Consider the following 20823-nt stretch of genomic DNA (forward strand, 5'->3'; position numbering starts at 1 on the left):
TGGCGGTGTCCTCATGGAGCGGTTTATTGATTCCATCTCACAAGGCGGTGTGGGTGAGCGGCCACAGCACATGAAATCCAAGCCCCCGACAGACGCCTGCCTTGGGCACATGCAAACAGCGCAACATGGTCAAGCGCAAACACAGGCGACCGAGGCAACACTGGACATGGAACACGGGATGGGGGACAGGCTGGGGTGATGGGTCCCTAGAGAGAGGCTGATTCCTCCCCACCCCCAGGGGCAGGACAGGAAAAATAAGATTCGTACTTCTTGTAAAATGCCCATTTGCTGGGTACTTTCTTTCTCCTTATGTTGAAAAATAATAAAAAATAAACACACGGAAAAAAATCTCAAAAAAGGAAAGGAATAAAACTCTAAGAAGGCGAATGGTGGAGCCTTGAGGAGGCCAGCGCGGGGCGCTCCTCCTGCTCCTTGGCCTCCTTTCCTCAGCCCCTTCAGTGGGCACCCCAAGCCCTACAGGTGGGTCCATGAGAGAAGATGCCAGGCCTAGGTGGGGTCCCTGGGGGCCAGAAGGGACAGGCAGGTCAGAGGCAAGAGGCCTACCAGCCGGCTGGGGCTCAGTTCAAGTTCAGGCCCAGCAAGCAGCAGGGCACCGGATCTGTGATCTCCGAGGCCCTGTCCCTGCCGGCCCATGGCCTAGGTGGAGGCAGAGGTCACAGGTGCAGCTCATGGGTCTTGATGTGCTCGAGCTGTTCCCGAAGCTGCAGAAAGGTGGGCCGTGTGGCAGCATCCAGGTGCCAGCAGTTCTTCATCACCTCGTAGACTGCGGGCGGGCAGCCATCCGGAGCGTCCATCTTATAGCCCTTTTCCACCCGAGGGACGACGTCCTTCAGGGGCTGTGAGCAGATGGTGTGTGAGTCAGCTCAGCGTCTTACAGAAGGGAGCCCTACCCAGAAGCCCCTCTCTAAGAAGTCAGGGAATGGCCTGGATGGCTACTCAGGACAGACCAGAGGCCCAGGCTCCAGCCAGACAGGCGGTTCCCATGGGTTGCTCTTGCTGCCCAACCCTCCCTCGGCTTCAGCCACACACTGGCCTCCAGACCCATACTCACAATTCTTGGGTAAGGCACTCGCCCGAAGGAATAGATTTCCCAGAGAAGGATTCCGAAACTCCACACATCAGACTTGGTGGAAAATTTCTGCCGTGTGGAGAAGAGAATCAGCATTGGGTCCTAGGGAGCTCTAGAGGGGTGGCTCCAGGACCCTCGCTCACCTTCTCTCTCAAGGCTTCAGGCGCTGTCCATTTGACTGGCAGCTTGCCTGTGTCCTGAGTGCTGGAGGCTTCCTTAGTGAGGCCAAAGTCACTGACTTTGGCCACGTTGTCTTCAGACACCAGCACATTCCGGGCAGCCAAGTCCCGGTGCACAAAATTGTTACCCTCCAGGTACTCCATGGCTTCACAGACGTCTCTGAGGGCAGGACAGCCACATGTCCCTCAGACGGGGGCTCCCATAGCAGGGCAGGGGGCTCCTTCAAGTTCTTACCCCCACCCAGGTTGCACTACTCACAGTGAGAATTTGAGGAGACAGTCTCCACCTAGCACCGAACGACCACGTGATCGAAGATAGTCCACCAAACTACCCTGCAGGTGGGACAGAAAGGGACGGGAGGGGGGTGAGCAGGGAGGGAGCAGAACACTAGTGATAGAGTGTTCACACTATTCAACCCCACAGAACACTAGTGAAAGTGTTCACACTATTCAACCCCACAGAACACTAGTGAAAGTGTTCACACTATTCAACCCCACAGAACACTAGTGAAAGTGTTCACACTATTCAACCCCACAGAACACTAGTGATAGAGTGTTCACACTATTCAACCCCACAGAACACTAGTGAAAGTGTTCACACTATTCAACCCCACAGAACACTAGTGAAAGTGTTCACACTATTCAACCCCACAGAACACTAGTGAAAGTGTTCACACTATTCAACCCACAGAACACTAGTGAAAGTGTTCACACTATTCAACCCCACAGAACACTAGTGATAGAGTGTTCACACTATTCAACCCCACAGAACACTAGTGAAAGTGTTCACACTATTCAACCCCACAGAACACTAGTGAAAGTGTTCACACTATTCAACCCCACAGAACACTAGTGAAAGAGTGTTCATACTATTCAACCCCACAGAACACTAGTGAAAGTGTTCACACTATTCAACCCCACAGAACACTAGTGAAAGTGTTCACACTATTCAACCCCACAGAACACTAGTGAGTGTTCACACTATTCAACCCCACAGAACACTAGTGAAAGTGTTCACACTATTCAACCCCACAGAACACTAGTGATAGAGTGTTCACACTATTCAACCCCACAGAACACTAGTGAAAGTGTTCACACTATTCAACCCCACAGAACACTAGTGAAAGTGTTCACACTATTCAACCCCACAGAACACTAGTGAAAGTGTTCACACTATTCAACCCACAGAACACTAGTGAAAGTGTTCACACTATTCAACCCCACAGAACACTAGTGATAGAGTGTTCACACTATTCAACCCCACAGAACACTAGTGAAAGTGTTCACACTATTCAACCCCACAGAACACTAGTGATAGAGTGTTCACACTATTCAACCCCACAGAACACTAGTGAAAGAGTGTTCATACTATTCAACCCCACAGAACACTAGTGAGTGTTCACACTATTCAACCCCACAGAACACTAGTGAAAGAGTGTTCATACTATTCAACCCCACAATCTTTGGGAGGCTTATGGGTGGGAAAACGGAGGTCTGAAAAGGTTGGCATGACTTGTGTTTTGTTTTTTGTTTTTGTTTTTTTCCGAGACAGAGTTTCTCTGAATAGCCCTGGTTATCCTGGAACTCACTTTGTAGACCAGGCTGGCCTCGAACTCAGAAATCCGCCTGCCTCTGCCTCCCGAGTGCTGGGATTAAAGGCGTGCACCACCACGCCCGGCTAGCATGACTTGTTTAAAGTTGGCCAATAAACGACTGGCCAGGCCAGGCCAGGCAGAGTGGAGGGGCTGTGGGAGGAACAGGGTGAGGCTGAGGAGAACCTACCTTGGCCATGTACTCTGTGACGATGTAGAGCCCGCCCTTCTCCTCCACAATCACACCCAGTAGCTGGACGAGGTTGCTGTGCCGAAGTTGCCTGTGGCAGGTTAGGGTGATCAGGAGTTCGGTCTGCCAACCCCCCACCCGGTGCTCCACCCAGGCAGTCCAGCTCACGTCATGACGGAGGCTTCAGCCAGGAAGGCCTGGGCAGTGGCGTCATTCTTGATGCACTTGACTGCAACTTTGTTGCCCCGGTAATCCCCCAGCATCACATCTGCAGGAGAGGCAGGGGCTAGTTCCTGCTCTCATGGGGCTCCCCCCACCTCCCCCCCTCCCGGGCTCCGTCAACTCACCTCCAAACTCCCCCTTCCCTATTGTCTGTAGCAGCTTCAGTTCCTTCATGTTCAGTGCCCAGCCACCTGGGGACAGGGAGGGAGGCAGAGTGTCAGTGAAGTGAACAGCTAATCTGAGGCACTTGAGATGACAGGCACAGACTAAACAGTTCTAGATGTGGGTGTCTGGGGTTTCCAAGCCTCTAGGGTAAGGGCAGAGGGCCCAGGTGAGGGGAAGTAGGCAGGTGGGAGGTCAGGTGAAGCGCGCACTCACTGCGGTAGAACTCATCCTGGGCCGCCACGGTGCCCTCCATGACCTTTGGTTTGATGAGGCGAGTGCAGAGTCCATCAGCATCTGTGGTGTAGTGCTGCAGAGGTGGGGCAGGCTCTCAGAACCAGACCCACTGGGCCCCATTTCTCACTGACTCACACACTGCTCATGTCTGACCACCAGAGGGCAGCAGAGGCTAGTCCACACAGCCTTGAGCTGCTTTGTGTGGAGAGGTTTCTTCATTTCCAGAAGGGTGGGAACGCATGTCCATTTCCCACATCACCCCAGCCACACTCAGCTACTGGACCCCCAGTTGTCACTACTGCTTTGGGCCTCACCAATATCTTAAAGTAGATAGCAAAACCTGCCCTGTTCCCTATACCAGCCTCTAGCAGGTGTATACTCAGGGACAGGGCGGGCCAGAGATGAGAGTGAGCTCAGAGGAACCTATGGGTCTTTGATGCCAGATATGGCCTGGTTGGAGCGGGTGGAGCCGGTGTTGGAAGCAGCAAGGACCTGTGTGCCTGCCTCCAGGACCCTGATGGCAATGTACACATCCCGACTTGAGGTTCTGAGTGCTGGAGGAAGTGAGGTCCGGATCAGACAGACACCTCCAATGCGTAGATGAGGGGATCTTCGCTGATCTGAACCTTTGTGTCCTGATCTATAAAATGGGGATACCACCCTATCTGTGGGCACTTGGGGGCACCTTGGGGACAGACCTAAGCTTTTTCATACAGCTGGTGCTCCACACATGTGAGGAACCAAAGACTCAAAGAAGCTTTCAATGTGTCCGGGTCACTGCCAGGTGAGCTGGGTCTGGGTCTGTACTAAATGTCCTCAGGTAGACTCAGGCGTGAGGGTATGAGAAAGGGGGGTCACCCCCAGGCAGGCATGTACCCCACTCACCTCCACCAGCTGCATGAGGTTCTCAAAGTACACCTCCTCATCAATGCTCAGCTTGCTCGCATGATACATGATGCGGTAGTGTTCCACCTTGCCTTCACAGCTCACACACAGTGTGTAGTCCCCAGGGTAGTTGGTGCTTTCCCGCACGAGGAACAGGCCTGTCTCTGGTGGGTAAAGAAGCCGCTCGGCCTGCTCCCGGGTGATCTTGCCGTGGAACCAGCTGTGGGTGGCAAGGTTGGGGGTCACAAGGGTACTGACCCGGGAGCCTCCTGCCAGCCTCCTGCCAGCCTCCTGCATACACCTTCCCAGAACTCCCAATCAGCCAAGCATCTTCCCGTACCCTTTTTCCTTCCATTAGGTTCCTATTCCCCGTCTGTGAGGTCCAACCTCTAGTCCCACCCCTAGAGCCCTCACCCACACTCGGGGCTGTTTTGCTCTGATGCCTTTCCAGAAGGACCACAGCCACTTCCTCTCTGTCCCCCAGACCAGGAGACTGAGCCCTCCATCATCTCGGTACTCACGGCATAAGGCTGAGTTTGGTGCCTGCCTTCACACCCTCACGCTTCTGGACATAGTTGGCTGGGATGATGCCCTCGCGGCCCACTTTGTTTTTGGCTTTGTACCAGTTGGGGTCCTAGAGAGAGGACAATACAGACACACTCTGAAGCCTGCCTCCTGAGGAGCCAAACCCAGAGGAAACCCCTGGAGGTGAGAGAATGGGACAAGCATCGTAAGTCCCCAAGTACCTTGGTGACGGCCACGATGGTGAGCACATCTCCTTTGCAGAAGGGAAGGTCTTGCTCAGCAGTGCCATGGAAGTTGTACTTGGCAATACATTCTGTACCGGATGGCCAGGCGGCCTGCAGGATAAGGGAAGGGTGTGTGGTTACAGCCTAGGGCCCTTCTCTACCAACCTGCCTGAATGCCCTTGAGACCAAAGCATCTTAGCTGACTTCCATGAACCTGGGGGAGATACCCTTTTCTAGAGAAGTCTCAGGCCCCTCCAGCTCAGATTCCTCTGTAGCCCTCTCTGGGGCCCCGTGCCCAACAGAGCACACTGGAGTTAGTGTTACGTCACAGTCTTGACTGGGAGGGCGGGTTGAGCATGGGTTGGAACAGGCTGCTCTACCTACTCTCTGTCCGGCCTGGGGAGGGCGGGACGTGGGACTGCTTCATCTGTTCCCTACTGTCCCCACTGCAGCCCCACGATACCTGTATTGCCGACATCTTCTGCGGTCTGGCGTCCCCGTGCTACAGGAAGGCCGATCTGTTACTTGGTACCATGAGAGCTGTGGGAGAAGAGCAGAGTTGAGGAGGAGTGAGAAGATGACCCCACCCTCTGCGTGTGATCATCAGCTTCTTCCTTAAAGCTGCAGGCCTTGGTGCCAAGGCTTCTACGTGTGAGTCCAGGGCTATTCACCCAGCCTCAGGGTAGAAACACGTAGACTTAAGAGTCCCATGGAGGTGGCTATCAGTCCTGTCTCTGATATGACCAAAGGACCAAAGAGGCCTGGAAGATTGGCAGGGAAGGGAATCCAGGGAAACTCTGAAATTGGGCAGGTGCTATGTGGTCCAGGAAAGCTTGTTTAGAGGCCTCTGTACAGACAATGTCTGGGCTTCCTTCTCAGTACACACCCAATAGGAAACAGCCCGTGTCTACCAGGAGAGGGGCAGGTGCTCTCCTGTGGTGTGCTCTGTAGGACCTGTCAGACAAGGAACTGCCCAAATGCTGAAAATGAAGTAGCCAAGGTAGGGAGGTGGCACAGAAGGGAGTGCGGTTCAGCAGTGGCTCGACCCACTCAGCCACTCATCAACCACGAAGCCAGGCCAGGAAAGCAGGAGCACTGGAGTCCCCTTTGTATCAAGCTCAAAATCGGTCAAACCAACCCAGGCTTGTACGGATGAACCTCGGGGAAGGACTGGACAGAGTGTGAGGGGACTTCAGGTATTGGTTATGGAGACTCTCTGAGCTCCCTCGCAGGGGTTGTTCAAAAGCAACTTGCTGGCTGTACCCTGAGAGCTGTCCTTGCACTTTAGTAAAAGCGACTCCCCAAGAGTAATAAGCACGCCTGCACATACGTGTGTTGTCACCACTATCAGTTCAAATACAGCCCCAGGCCTCAGATAACCCCAGAAAGATAGAGAGGCACTGGGCCTACTGTTCCCTTTCAGGTGAGAAAACAGACCCAAGGCCCTTCTGTGATCACAGGGTTAGGTGACAGACCTACCCGAGATGGGATAGGTGAGGATAGCCTTTGCATTTAGGGCTATGTATACTACCACTGGAAGAAGACTTTCAGTGTAAGTGCTGTGACATGTGTATGAGCATGTGCGTGCATGCTGCACATACACACACATGCAGGAAGCATGGGAACTGAGCCCTTAAGACTTCAAAGGTAGAGGGTGGGAGCTAGGGATCTTAGTAGACAGTAGTTGCCTAGAATGCTCAAGAGTCTGGGTTCAAACTCTAGGACGAGGTGCAGATCTCTATGTTTTAAGTCCATGACCTATCAAGCAAATACAATTTGGTATAGAAAGATACTTGTTAGAAAGGCAGAGGGGGGCTGGTGAGATGGCTCAGTGGGTAAGAGCACCCGACTGCTCTTCCAAAGGTCTGGAGTTCAAATCCCAGCACCACATGGTGGCTCACAACCATCCGTAACGAGATCTGACTGCCTTTTCTGAAGTGTCTGAAGACAGCTACAGTGTAATTACATATAATAAATAAATAAATAAATCTTTAAAAAAAAAAAAAAAAAAAAGAAAGGCAGAGGGAAGAGGGTGAGGCAGAGGGATGGCTAGTTGGAGGCCAGCCTAAGCTATGTGGTTAAAACCTTGTTTGAAAAGAAGATGACCAGAAAAGGTGACACAGAGAAGCTTAGTATATTAGCTGAGATGGTTAAGAGCACTGGCTGCTCTTCCTGAGCATCTGGGTTCACTTTCCAGCACCCACATGGAAGCTCAAACTGTCTGTAACTGTGCTTCCAGACACATGCACACAAAACTCCAACACACATAAAATGAATGAATGAATGAATGAATGAACGAATGAACTGGTCTGGGTAGAAGCTGATGAAATAAGGCAGAACCAATTACTCATCTGAGGCTCTGTGGCTCTCAGCTGCTGAGCCCATTCCAAGCACCCTTGTCTGTCTGCCGCATGAGAAGGGTCCTGGTGGCCCTGGCATGAACACTGCAGAGTAGCAAGGAGCTTCCCATGGCACTGAGGGTGATAAGCCTGGCGAACTTCAGGAAGCACACACTCCCGAGTCCAGCAGAAGCAAGGGTAGAGGGTGCGGGGAAAAGTAACTCCTAAGCAAGATCCCTGGTTCTGATCAGACCTGGGCCTTGAACCTGGCTTTATCAACAATGCCACCTCAGAGAGAATGAATGAGCCCCATGGGCCTCATATCCCCTCTCCCGGAAACGGAGGACAGTGAACCCCTGCAAGGAGACTGGAGGGAACAGAATGAGACTTCAGAGTTGGAAGTGCCTGACATGCTTCCTGTCCCCTTCACAACAGTCCTTCTTGCAGCCAGAAGCAAGCAAGGCTATCAAGCTATTGTCTAGACTGACGCCCAGAGAGAGTGGAATAGGCCCCACCCCCTCACACCCAGTATTTCCATGATGGAGCCAGCATGAGAATGAAAGCTACCTCCTGGGCCCTGTGGATGCCATGCAAGAGCTGTGAGCCTCCTTCCCTGTTTCATATAAGTGAAAACTAAGGTCCAAGCAGTTGCCCAAAGTCACCAAGCCTGACCTAGGGTCCCACTGCCATTGGTTGAGCCCCAACCTTAGGGTCCTTCTATGGAAATTCTATTAGCTCAACAGCTCGCCACACCTCCTCCTCCCTCCCCAAATTCAGAACTCACTGCTGCCACCACAGGAGGCAGCGGAGGCTGGGCACAGTTAGTCACCCTTCCAGCTGTCAGTTTGCAAACACTCCTTCCTGGCCTGCAGCTGCCGTGCCACCTCCCTGCTGCCTTGATGATAATAATAAAGATAATCACAGGCCCTGTTTTCTGAGTACTTACTCAGTGTCAGGCCTTATCCTTGGCACTTCATGGCTCGTCCAATCCTAATGACTGAGAAACAGAGGGGCTATTATTACCAACCCCATTTTACAGATGAAGGCCCCAAGTAAAGCCCAGAGTACTGTGAGGCCTTGCCTGAGGTCACAGCTCCAGTAAGATGTCATGTCCTGCCTCAGACTCCTGAGCTCCTTGGCCAGGACTCTCTGCCTACCTGGTGGCCTCTGCCTTCCATATCTCGCATACCCTCAGGGACCGTGGTCTATCTGGATGGACAGGGCAGAGAGCAGACATGTAGGTAAGGACATGGGGAGAGGATGGGACAAGGCAGCAGTGTGCTCAGCCACCAGATCCAGGAGAGTTGAACCTCCCGGATTCCATCCATAGCAGTGCCTTCTGAGGCTCTGATTCTTCATGTACACGACAGCTAGGTGAGAAGGCAGCTGCTGTGACCCTGGGTCACTACATGCCTTATCAGACATCCTCTAACCTGCCAGTCATGTGAGGTCACCAGGCCAGGATGGCTGAGCAAGATGCCTTGCCTTATGCTCTCTCCAGCAAAGTCTGAGGCTGATAGCCAGAGTGGCTTAAAGAGACTGCTTATTGAAAGCCACCTTCCAACTAGCCAGTGAGTAGACACAGAAGGTCCTTTGTGGGGTCACTTGAATGACCAAGGCGCTCTAGGAAGGCCATGCAGGACCACTGTTCTGGGAGTAACTCTGCATCCTGGCCCTGGCCCTATGACCTCTGGGGAATCCGGGAGCTCCCTATGTTTGTGACTTCAAGCACCGTGTCTGTCCCCCTTTCTCACACCTGCTCTCAGACACCTGCACTCTGACTACTGACCTGTCCTTTCCCTTCATCCAAGGCATTTTTATGCTGCCTAGCTAGGGTACAGCCTCCTATACAGGCAGAAAGCAAAATAGAACAGGTGGCAAGAGATTGGAGAGAGGCCACACTGAACTAACTACAATGTGAAACCACCAGGCGGTGGTGGCGCACTCCTTTAATTCCAGCACTTGGAAGGCAGAGGCAGGAGGATTTCTGAGTTCAAGGCCAACCTGGTCTACAGAGTGAGTTCCTAGACAGCCAGGGCTATGAGAAACCCTGTTTCAAAAAACCAAAATGAAACCAACCAACCAACCAACTGAAGAGCTAGATCAGCAGGTAAAATGTTTGCTGTGAAAACCCAAATTTGGTCCCAAGCACCCAAATGAATCTGAGTGTCGGTGGCATGTGCCTGTCATACAGTGCTGGAAGGCAGGGGCAGGGATTCTAGAACTTGTTAAGCTCACCTGCCTAACCTACCTATCAAGTCCCAGGTTGCAGTGAGAGACCCCATCCCAAGAACAAGGTGAACAGTTCCTAAGAAATGACACCCAAGGTTTCCCTCTGGCTTTTACACGCACGTGCACACAGGCATATTCACACACAAGTACACGTGGACACACACACACACACACTCACCAAACTTAAAGACCAAACTCTCCAGAGTAAGGCATCTGATGCCTGTGACTAGCAATCCAGCAAGCCTTGCATGCAGCCATGTACGTACGGATAACAGGTCAGTAAAGCAAACTGTGAGGCACATGAGGACCTCCGTTCTGATCCCCACCTCACGCCCGGCAATACAATGGCACTTGCGGTCAAGCCTAACAAACCCTGGAAGGAGAGACTCAACTCCTCATAGTTGTTCTCTGACCCCCAAATGACACACACTGTGTGTGATGTACACGAGCACACACGCGCACACACATTATAACAAAAATCAAAAGAGGCAATGTAAATGTGGCAAAATGTTAAGATCACATAAATATAGGCAAAGAATCTACAAGTGTCTAACAACTACTGCTTCTGCTGCTGCCTCCCGAGTGCTGGGACTAAAGACGCGTGCCACCATGCCCAGCTAGTTTTGGATTTTTTTTTAAAGATTTATTTATTAATTATATGTAAGTACATTGTAGCTGTCTTCAGACACTTTTTCTTTTTTTTTTTTTTTTGGTTTTTCGAGACAGGGTTTCTCTGTGTAGCCTTGGCTGTCCTGGAACTCACTTTGTAGACCAGGCTGGCCTCGAACTCAGAAATCCGGCTGCCTTTGCCTCCCGAGTGCTGGGATTAAAGGCGTGCGCCACCACGCCCGGCCCAGACACTTTTTCTTATTGCTCTGGTCCCGGCTTGCTCCCTGTAGCTGTCTTCAGACACTCCAGAAAAGAGCGCCAGTTCTCATTACAGATGGTTGTGAGCCATCATGTGGTTGCTGGGATTTGAACTCACAACCTTTGAAGAGCAGTCAGTGCTCTTAACCGCTGAGCCATCTCTCCAGCCCTGGTTTTGGATTTTTTTTTTGTTTTTTTTTTGTTTTTTTTTGTTTTTCGAGACAGGGTTTCTCTGTGTGGCCCTGGCTGTCCTGGAACTTACTTTGTAGATCAGGCTGGCCTCGAACTCAGAAATCCACCTGCCTCTGCCTCCCGAGTGCTGGGACTAAAGGCCACCACGCCTGGCTGGTTTTGGATTTTTGATACAGGTTCTGGTTATATAGTCCAGACTGATTTCAAATTCCATCCTCAGTCTCCAGGACAGGGTTACAGGCAAGCACCATAACACTCAGGTATAAATTGTGCGGTTTAACATCTTTTATTACATTTTATTTATTTTATATGCATGTGGATACGTGCCCCACAGTGTACATTTGAAAGCCAGAGGGTAACTTGTGGAAGTTGGTTCTCGCCTTCCATTCGTGGGTCCTAGTGAACAACCTGAGGTAGATAAGCTCAGTGACAGGCACCTTTGCCAGCAGAGCATCTTCCTAGCTCACAAGTTGTGTTTCAGAGAAAACAAATACACATCCCTGAGCTTAGAGATGTCTAGGGAGTCTTTGAGAGACACAGAGAGGGCTGGAGAGATGGCTCAGCAATTAAGAGCAACTGTTACTCTTATAGAGACCCTGGGTTCAGTTCTTAGCACACATATGACAGCTTGTAAATGTCTGGAACTTCACTTCCAGGGAATCAGACACCCTTTACTAAACACCACTGATACAGGGCATGTACATGGTGCACATACATATGCAAACAAAATACACATAAAATAAAATAAATACACCTTAAAAAAACAGATGAATAATAGAAGTTGCCTCTGGGATGGGATCAAATTAAAGGAAAACTCTGTTATTCTATATTTCCTATTTTGTCCTCTTTTGATATATTCATTGAGACTCGTGCAGTCCAGGCTAACCTCTAACTCACTATGTAGCAAAGGAAGGCTTCCAGTGAGTGACTCTGCTATCTGCCATCATACCCAGCTTATCTACTGCTGGAGACTGAACACTTCCAACACAGCGACATCCTCAGCTCTTGGCTTTCTTTTAAAGTTACAAACATCTGTATTACCTTCCCCTTAAAAATAAATGTGAAAATACACCACTTTTGGTTTTTTTTGTTTTGTTTTGTTTTTTGAGACAGGGTTTCTCTGTATAGCCCTGGCTGTCCTGGAACTCACTTTGTAGACCAGGCTGGCCTCGAACTCAGAAATCCGGCTGCCTCTGCCTCCCGAGTGCTGGGATTAAAGGTGTGCGCCACCACACCCGGCAATACACCACTTTTGAATGCCACTTCCACCAGGAATCTTTCCTTGGCTCTCCAGCTGTGCTGGCTGGCCCTGCCTCCAGGGTCTCTCACATCACAGTGCTCCACCGAAGGACCTCACTAGCAATGGCCTATGGCTGAGGTAGAAAGGGAGCTTTGTGTAGGTGGAAGAGGGGAGCTAGCCTGACTCATGTCTGCATCGCCGGCATGGACTGGGCTGAGAACTGCTGCTCAGTTATGAGGAATGAATGAATGAATGAATGAATGAATGACAAGGAAGGAAGGAAGGAAGGCAGGCAGGCAGGCAAAAGCATGTCTACAAGTATATTAGGTCCTGAAACCAATATTTATACGGACTATATTTAACCCCAGAGGGTCAGCAGCTGCTACCCACCCCCACAAGACTGGAGGACAGGGGCTTGGGATTGTGGTGGGGCCAATATTTCCATCTGACTTCCTGCCCTAAACTCTGCTCCCAGCAGCCCTTGTGCTGGGGTCCCGGGAACAGGCTGGGCATTGTGCCCAAGTGCTGAGGTCAGTGGCTGCAGCCTCAGGCAGGCCTTTCTTGGGAGCCCATGCTGTCCAGAAGGGGACATAAGTGTGAGGGGGTAGGAGCCCAGACACTCCCAGTCTGCCCTTTTCTTGCCCTGGAGGCAGCTGCAGACCCTCAGAACCAAGCACGTGCAGAGAGCTAGGGTAGGTCAGAAGATGGTAGCCCTGCCCCCTCACCAAAACTCCACTGCTTAGTGGGGCGTGGGAGCTTTCAGAAACTGTTTACATGCAGCTAAAAATACCCACTGAAAAGGGAAGTGTACCAGAGACCTGGGGGGACTGGCGCTATGGCCCACAGAGACTCTAGTCCTACTATAGGACCCAGCTGCACTGTCTGCGGGGACACACACACACACACACAAAGGCAAAACCACTTGTGGCAACAGGAAGGTCTTCTGTTCTTTCTCACTCTGTGCTGGTTTCTCCGTACCTCATGCCATGCCCAGTGGTCAGGTTGGGCAGGAGGAGGAAGGCCCACGAGACTTTTGTTGTAGAGATCTAAGAACCTGATTCAGCCTCTCCTCTGTGACCAGTCTGCTGAGGTACTGAGGATGCCAACAAAATACACTCCAAGCTCCTGACTTTCTCAGTACAGAATGGTCAGTGGGCCAGGTGTGCCCATGCCTCAACAAGCTGTGGTGTGCTGGTATAACTCAGTGGTCAAACCTGTGCAGAGCATGCGCCCCAACCCTGCCTTGTTCTATCCCCAGTGCCTTAAAACAACTGAGGAGAGACAGAGTAACCCAGCAGCTTGCAGGAAAGACACGAGGGGAGCTAAAAAGGATGAGACAAGGGGTACCTAGAACAGGCCACGGTTAAGACTTACATAGAATTACTGAGGGAGTCAATCAAGCCTGCCAAAGGAAGTTTCCTACAGGTCCAGGGCAGACAGGGGCAAAGGTGAAGTTGCAGTCTCGGGCACACCCCCTCACAGGGCAGAGTACCCGAGGAGGGCAGCCAGCCAGCAGCAGAGCTGGTTTGGTGGCTATAGTCAGCCCCACCCCTGGTCCTGCAGAGCTCTCAGGCTGATAGCACTGCCACCCAGCCACACACTGAGCATAAGGGCTGGGGGGTGGTTCCCACTAACCCAACAGTTCAGACAGGCCCTCAGCACCCCTCAACTGCACAGATGCCCCAGAAGGTCTGAAAGCACAAACCTGTGGAAAGCTCTGAGCTCTGGGCAAGCGGGGCTGGAAAGATGGCTGCCTTGGGTTCTGGGGCACGCTGCCCCACCCCCATTCTCAGGCGCCCTCAGCCTCAGCACCCCTGACTTAAGAGGAGAGCTGAGTTTAATGACTGAAAAATATTAAAGAACCAAATTATGGCAACTCACTGGGGCTCAGCGAGACCGGAAATCCTGTCTGGAAGCTCGGGAGCAGTAGGGGTGGGCTAAGGGGAGGCTAACGGGGAGCCTCCTCCCCAGGGTACACTGTGGCTTGAGGCTGCCACTCCTGGCCCAGAAAGGTTTCTAATTACCACTCAGGAGCCTAATTACTTACATGCACTGGGCCTCTGGGCCTCCAGGTCTCCCCAGGGTCCTACCCCAGGCCCCTACCCCCCACCCCTTAGGATAAGGGCCAGGTCCTGTGCATTTTCTTCTGCCTGTATTTACATACAGCTTCCTCACTAACCTCCATGCAGTGGCTTTGTTTCACAACCCATCCTACCCCCCAAAACACCCCCCAAATCTCCTAGCCATGTTACAAGAGGGGGATAAGGGAATGGTCTTGAACTCTGGGTGGCAGATTTCTGGTCTCCAGCACTTGAGACAGAGGCTGGAGAATCTCTGTGATCTGAAGCCAGCATGGTCTACAAAATGAGACCCTGTCTCAGAAAAACAAAAGCAACCAAGGAACCAACAGAACAGGTACAGTAGAGCACCCAGTTCCAAATGCTAACCCACAGAGACAGTGCCAGGGACAAAGACCTGGGGCACCCTCTACCAGCAGGGTCGACAGACAGTCAAAGTGGGGAGCCAACAGCCTGCTGCTCTAACATGGTTTACTTAAGCCTCCCCTCCCACCACAAGTCCTGGGAGATCCCTGCCAAACAGGGAAGGAAACAAGTTTGCCAATGGTCACCGCCTAGGGTACCATCAGCTTCCAAGTGCTCGAATAGGGACTTAAGCTTAGTTATGTTGGAGCCTAGGTCAGCAGACTTCCCCACATTTTCCTTGGCAGGATCATATAATATCCTAAGAGGACAGAACAGGAATGCTAGGGCCAACTAACTACTCATATCATGTGCCTCTTACCCCAGCAGGCTCGGGTCCACCCGTGCTCTCTCCTGGACATTTGCATATCCAGCCTTTGCACAGACAGATCAGGACATCATGAAGAGCCTCAGAAGAACTCAGAGGAGGCAGCAGCCTCGAAGAGGACCCAATCACTGAACAAAATCCTCTGGCTCTGTGGCTCTTCAAATCCTTTTCACAAGCCCTACTCTCCCTCCAAGAAGCCCTCCAGGCTGTCTTAGACCATGCAGATCCTAGCAGTTTTGCAGGAGGGGGAACCACAGGCTTGTCCTGCCAGGCTTCCCTGAGCCCAGCCTCCTCAATGGAGCTCAGCCTCCTGTCCTTTTCCCTGTAGTGTGCACATTACAGGCTGTAAAGCCCCGAGGCTGGGTGAGGACCAGGTGCCAGGCTGGGCTGGGCTGGGCTGAAGAGCAGCAGCCAGGATGTAGGGGTCGGATGACACCCAGGTTTCGCCCGCCCACAAGCCTTCCAACCGTGCAGAACCCAGGCAGCCGGGGAGCGCCCAGCAGCTCTCTTCTGCTCGTTTGCAGACCACGGAAGAGAGGCGGAGGGAAGCTGCGGTTGGAGGGTGTGCACTAGTGTGCTGGAAGAAGCTGTCCTTCTCACAGAACCAGGAAGAGAGCAGGCAAAAACAGGGTAGGCGGAGCTGAGTAGGGCCTCCAGCCCTGGGGCCTCCACTCAGGGGAGCTCCCTGCTAGTCCAGGGCAAGTCAATTCAAATTCACTCAATGAGCCTCAGTTTCCTCGTGGGAAAAATGGGATTGTCTCTCTCATTCTGCACCCCATTCGCGCACTCAACAACCAATGGGTGTAGCAGGCTGCATCATGCCCAATAAGAGAGCATCCCCAATTCTCAGAGCACTCCTGATGATGGGGATTAGGCTCAGCCACCCAAACCCAGTCTCTCCCTGTTCACATCTTCCCTCAGCCATGCAGGGAGCACACAGGCTCTCCCTTCTCCAGCTCTTTATTTTTAGGCCTGAATTTGACTTTAATCATTACTTAGCAGATTCTATTTCAAGCCCTTGGATGAAGGGACCCAGAAGGGAGGAGGAAGGCAGTGCTCCCTGCTGGGTTTAGGGAGCTGCCTGCTCCTCCACCCATCCTGTCCCTATCCAAGGGCAGGGAGAACCGAGAAACACCCAAAGGCCAGCATCTTGGGTAAGACCCAACCCTGTGACCTCATCCCACTGAAGCTATGGGACAGGAGGGTAGTAGTGATGCCTACTTTCATGCCACCAGTACCAGGTGGCTAGGGAGGGAATGAATATGTATGTGTCAAAGTCTGTCAGTCAGGGTCCCAAGCTACAAGGTAGAGAGGCTTCGGCACTGAAACGGTCATATCAGTTCTCCTCATCTATGTTAGTTCTGGGCCACCCTAGTCAATTAGGGCTACAGTCTTTTGGACCCAGGGTGTGCCAAGCAGAGATTGGTTTCTTCCTACTGCCCATGTCACAAAGTGACACCTCCAGGTTAGATCTGCAAAGGAGGACACTAACTCATAAGCCTAGTTTCTAACTCTCAGGTGCAAGGCTCCAAAATCTAATCTTTCCCTTCCCTGGTCACTGGAGAAAGCTGAGGCTGGCCTGACTAACTCTGGCTCAGGCTAAGGAAACCTCTATTTCCCACTGGAACGTGAAGCCTATGACAGCCATGCAGGATCCGGGAAGCAGGAGTACTTTTCATGATGGGTACGGTGGTATATGCATGCCTGTAATATCAATGCTCTGGAGACTGAAGCAGGAGGATCTCAGGTTCAAGGCCCTGTAGTGAGAACCTGTGTGTGTGTGTGTGTGTGTGTGTGTGTGTTTTGGGAAGCAACAGTGGTAGGTAGCTATTCTCAACTCCAAGGCTGTGAAGGGGAATGGGTGGGGTTAGGCCTTGGACAGCAATTAGCGTCCTATCTTCTCAAGGCCAGTCCCAGGCCCTGAGGCAGCCTATCACTTAGTGATGGGAAGGGAGTGAGGCACTGCATAGACAGACACAGCAGCCTAGAACACAGGGCCAGAGGTTTTCAGAGTGCTTGGAACACCTTACCAAAGATAGGTGAGAGGGCAGTCATTCTGGGGTCCGAGGCTCAGGGATCTTTCTCGAATTCTAAGGCAGCCACACCAGCCACGGTCCCATGCTCTCTCCAGTCTTTTAGTAGGTTAGTTAGTTAGTTAGTTTAGTTAGTTAGTTAGTTAGTCTTTTAGTAGGTTAGTTAGTTCAGTGTCTTCTGAGGTATATAGCTCACTGTTCCTGTTAGCTATGCTCAGGGAACAGTGACATGGCTGGGCCTGGAACCCACATACTTAGCTGCTAAGCTGCCTGCTTTCTACTAGCTGCTTGTAGGGTGTGTAGTAACAGCCCCCAACACTGACAGATGGAAGCACGGCACACGCGGGAGAGGGTTTGGTGACGAAGCAGTAGCAGAGCTCCTGGAAATACCCTGAAGCTTTGTAGAGGCAGTTACCATGACAGGTAGCTCAAGAAACACCCAGAGACACAGTAGTAAGTGGAAAAAGAGTCGAGGCTTGCATGTTTACACGCTAACAGCAGCAAAGGAAGGAAACCAGGAAAATAGGGCTCTAACATGCCTGCCTGGCAATTACTGGGCCCTCTTGTTTTATTTTCTAAAATTTCTGGTTTTTTTTTTCTTCCTTTCTTCTCTTTTAAAGATGGAATCTCAGTCTGGAGCCCATGTTAGCCTTGAACTTGGAATCCCTCCTGCCTCGGTCTCCCTAGCGCTAGGATTACAGGTGCATGCCAGCCCACTCGGCCCTCACTGCTTTGTAAAGAATAAAATCAACAATCAGAGTTTTCATGTGAAGTCAGACTAACTTTCTCAGGTCTTGCCTGCCCCTCAGCTCTGGCCCAGCTACTCAGGACTTTTCTGCTACAGAGCATCCATGCCCATCTGGGACACTCTCTCAGACATCTCTCTGCCTTCTTTCCCAGACTCAACATCTGTGCTTTGAGGGCTACATGTCAAGGCTTTGACATTCTTCAAAAGATGGACCTGGGTGGTCCTACCATTCCAGTGGGATCGAGAAGGATTGTGGGGGAGGTTGAGTCACACTATGGGCCTCTGGCTTCCATCCCTACCTCTACTAGCATGAAGGAAGCTGGACTCTGTCCTCTACCAATACTTGCTGTGGGCCTCCCCATGTGGACTGCCCTCTGAAGAGCAGTGCCTTGTAGTGAGGAAGGCACCTGCTTTCCTGGTCTTTTACAGAAAGACCAGCCCCTGCTGATGGGGAAAATTAGTTCACCAAACAAAACTCACAGCTTCGAACATGTGCTAGCCTAAATGAGGCTGCTTTCTAAAAGGTCTCTGGACTCTGGCCACACCCTTGCAGCTAAGTTAGTAAGAAGCACCCAGCCATGTCAGGCCTAGCCATAACCCCTAAGGCTAGACAGAAGAAGTTCGGGTCCGGCATGAGGTGATGTGACTGTATACCCCACCCCCACCTCAGTGCTTCTTAGAGCAATGGGTAAAACCTTAACCAAGGGCAAGGGCCTGAGCAGGACAAAACAGCCTGTGGCTCACGGGGGGCCTAGGCAGAGCTCAGCATCCTGAGGGATCTAGAAGATCCTGCTGTTCTGCCAACCTTACTGCCTCTGGCCTGATCCTGCTGTGGCCATTACTGAGACACTATGACATCTAGGGTCTAGGGAGACAGAAACATTCCCCCATACTGACACTTTAGGTCCAAGGCTGTCTCCCACTCTGCCTACGCTGACCCCATTCAGGTTCTGATTGAGCCATCTGGTAAATGTGGGGAAGGCAGGGTCAGAACTAACTACCAGACTGTTTCAAAGCTGCCCAGAACCAGGCTTCTGCACACCTAACCACACCACACCACACAGATGGCCCACACGATTAGGACCCAGTCCCAGGCACTGAGAGGAAGTCTCATAAGCAATGCATATGATATCTTGGCCTGTAAGAAGACAGCACTGAGGCCGGAAACCCTTTCCCTCTTCTCTAGCCCTCTGCAAGGGAACACGTGCTCGCTCACCCCACAAGGTCCCTTTTGGGTCAGGCTGGAGACTGCCAGTGTCCCTGGTAGTTACAGAGTGGGTCTGGTTCCCCTCCACCTCCAGCCATCCATCATTGCAGAAGTGGGAATGAGAGACAGCTAGCCTCCCTCGATCAGGGGCCTGGAATATGACCTGCCCCTTGGGCCTCAGTTCCCTGCTATACAAAATGATCAAAAAAAAAAAAAAAAAACAACCCCTCCTACTTAAGCTCCAAAGATCCAGTGACCGGACACACCCCTTCCAAATAACTGGTCTGGGTCCTGAGAAGCCTGGGAAAATAGACTGATGAGGATGCTGGGGGGTGGGGGTACAGTATCAATGCCCAGTGTCACCTCTACGCAGACTGGAAGCCCTGCCCAGTTTCTCCACCCAAGGGTCAGAGGTCCCTTGCTTTAAGCCTGGTCCTCGGGCAGGTCAAGGGTGACAGGCTTAGTTCAAGGACCCGGCCTTCAATCAGGCACAAAGGGAGGTGGCATGGCCCTGGGCTGCTTGGAGCCAATAGAACCTCAGTGCAACGACTGAAGAAGAGTTCAGAACCAGACAAGCCAGGATACCTCCAGGGAAGCCCTGAACGGGAAAGGGCAAACACCCGGGAGTCCGGCCCATACCACTTCTCTTCCTCCGGGGTCCAGCCACTTCCCACTCGGCTCTCCTCACGGGAGTTGGGGGGTGGGAAGGTAGGACTCTACAGACCTAAGCCAATTCTCTTGTGGTGCAGGGTAGTACTACCTCCCTTGTGGCTCCTTCCCAGTAGTGTTCTGACAGTGATTCCCGGGAGAATTCGAACCCGTTTGGGAGGGGGGGGGATGGGTGTGGGCGCGGCGGCGGTGGCTACAGAGGCGGGACGAGCGACCTCCTCCCTTCTAGGGGGCATTAGGACACCCACCTCCTTCGGGGCTGCCCAGCACTCACCTCTCTGGGGGCACTGCGGTCCAGGCCTCCTCACCGAGGGCGGCATCAGTGGCCTGCAGGACAGTCCATGCGGCCAAGGGGGAGGGGAGGGGCGCAGGGGTCCCCAGGGGGTGCGGTACAAAGAGGTGTATGGATGCGAAAAGAGAGGGAAGGAGAGCCAGACAGGCAGGGGGACTGCCGCGCAGCCCCAGGCGGGGAGGGAAGAAAGGCGGGGGAAGGGGGCGGGAGGGAGTCCGGGGGGAGGAAACAATGTAGCCGGCGCGGCCCCGGCAGAGTTCCGCTTCCGAACGCGGCCACGGAGGTTCGGTTTGGGGACGTCGCGCCGCCGCCGGGGGCCGCCCCGGGCGTTCGATCGCCGCTCGCGGGGCTTGCCTGAGCCCCACACCCCGGAGGCTGGGCGGCCAGAGGCTGGCCAGGCGGGAGGGACGGCTGGCCCGGGGACGGCCCCGACGGCGGCGCGGCCCGGGTTGACCCTGCTCGGAGCCCCCCGGTGGGATCCCCCGGGGCAGGGCGCAGGGTGGCGCGGAAGAGCAAGGAAGGCAGCAGGCTCGGCGGCGGCGGCCAACCTCAGCTCGCCCGGGCTCCGATGGGAGGAAGCTCGCAGGCCTAGTGAGAGGAAGCGCGGCCCGGATCCTCCGCCCGCTGCGGCGCGCCTGCGCGAGGGGGCCTGCCCGGCGCGCAGCGGGGCGTGGGTCGGCGCCCTCTGCTGGACCTTGGAGGAAATGCGGGGGGTGTGTCCGCGTCTACGCCCTGCCCCCACTTACTGGCCTTCGCGAAGGCTCCCGAAGGTCCTTTCAGCGGGCCACCAGCAAGCTAGAGCCAACCTCTCAGCTTTCTCTAGGCGAAACTTCCTTGCTAGAGTGGAGGTTAGGCCTACCTAGACTCTTCTGGGACAGTAAGCATGCATT

The 20823-nt window shown here is 52.9% G+C and overlaps 1 protein-coding gene across 2 annotated transcripts; it reads right to left on the minus strand.

Moving 5' to 3' along the window:
* Csk (C-terminal Src kinase) lies at nucleotides 1-20574 on the minus strand. Of its 2 annotated transcripts, XM_021171672.3 has the most exons (14): nucleotides 19916-20574; nucleotides 8592-8642; nucleotides 5770-5846; nucleotides 5304-5417; nucleotides 5079-5191; nucleotides 4558-4777; nucleotides 3652-3745; nucleotides 3399-3464; nucleotides 3220-3319; nucleotides 3052-3142; nucleotides 1529-1602; nucleotides 1234-1429; nucleotides 1073-1159; nucleotides 1-857 (listed from the first exon to the last, which is right to left on the minus strand). In XM_021171672.3, the coding sequence occupies exons 3-14, from the start codon at nucleotides 5782-5784 to the stop codon at nucleotides 675-677; spliced, it is 1353 nt and encodes a 450-aa protein (XP_021027331.1). In that variant the 5' UTR covers nucleotides 5785-5846; nucleotides 8592-8642; nucleotides 19916-20574; the 3' UTR covers nucleotides 1-674. The 2 variants fall into 2 exon arrangements, with proteins under 2 accessions (XP_021027331.1, XP_021027330.1); XM_021171671.3 differs by lacking the exon at nucleotides 8592-8642.
* Nucleotides 20575-20823: the final 249 nt, after the last annotated feature.

Source organism: Mus caroli, unplaced genomic scaffold, assembly GCF_978045245.1.
Source record: "Mus caroli unplaced genomic scaffold, Mus_caroli_1 scaffold_11, whole genome shotgun sequence".
In the NCBI taxonomy this organism is placed as follows: domain Eukaryota; kingdom Metazoa; phylum Chordata; class Mammalia; order Rodentia; family Muridae; genus Mus; species Mus caroli.

What these genes read in the sequence shown, in the direction of transcription:
- Csk (XM_021171671.3), bottom strand. An exon ending in TCACAGAGTACATGGCCAAG is followed by an intron (nt 1,603 to 3,051) that starts GTAGGTTCTCCT and finishes TCCCACCTGCAG; the next exon opens with GGTAGTTTGGTGGACTATCT. An exon ending in TGTCTCCTCAAATTCTCACT is followed by an intron (nt 1,430 to 1,528) that starts GTGAGTAGTGCA and finishes TCCTGCCCTCAG; the next exon opens with AGACGTCTGTGAAGCCATGG.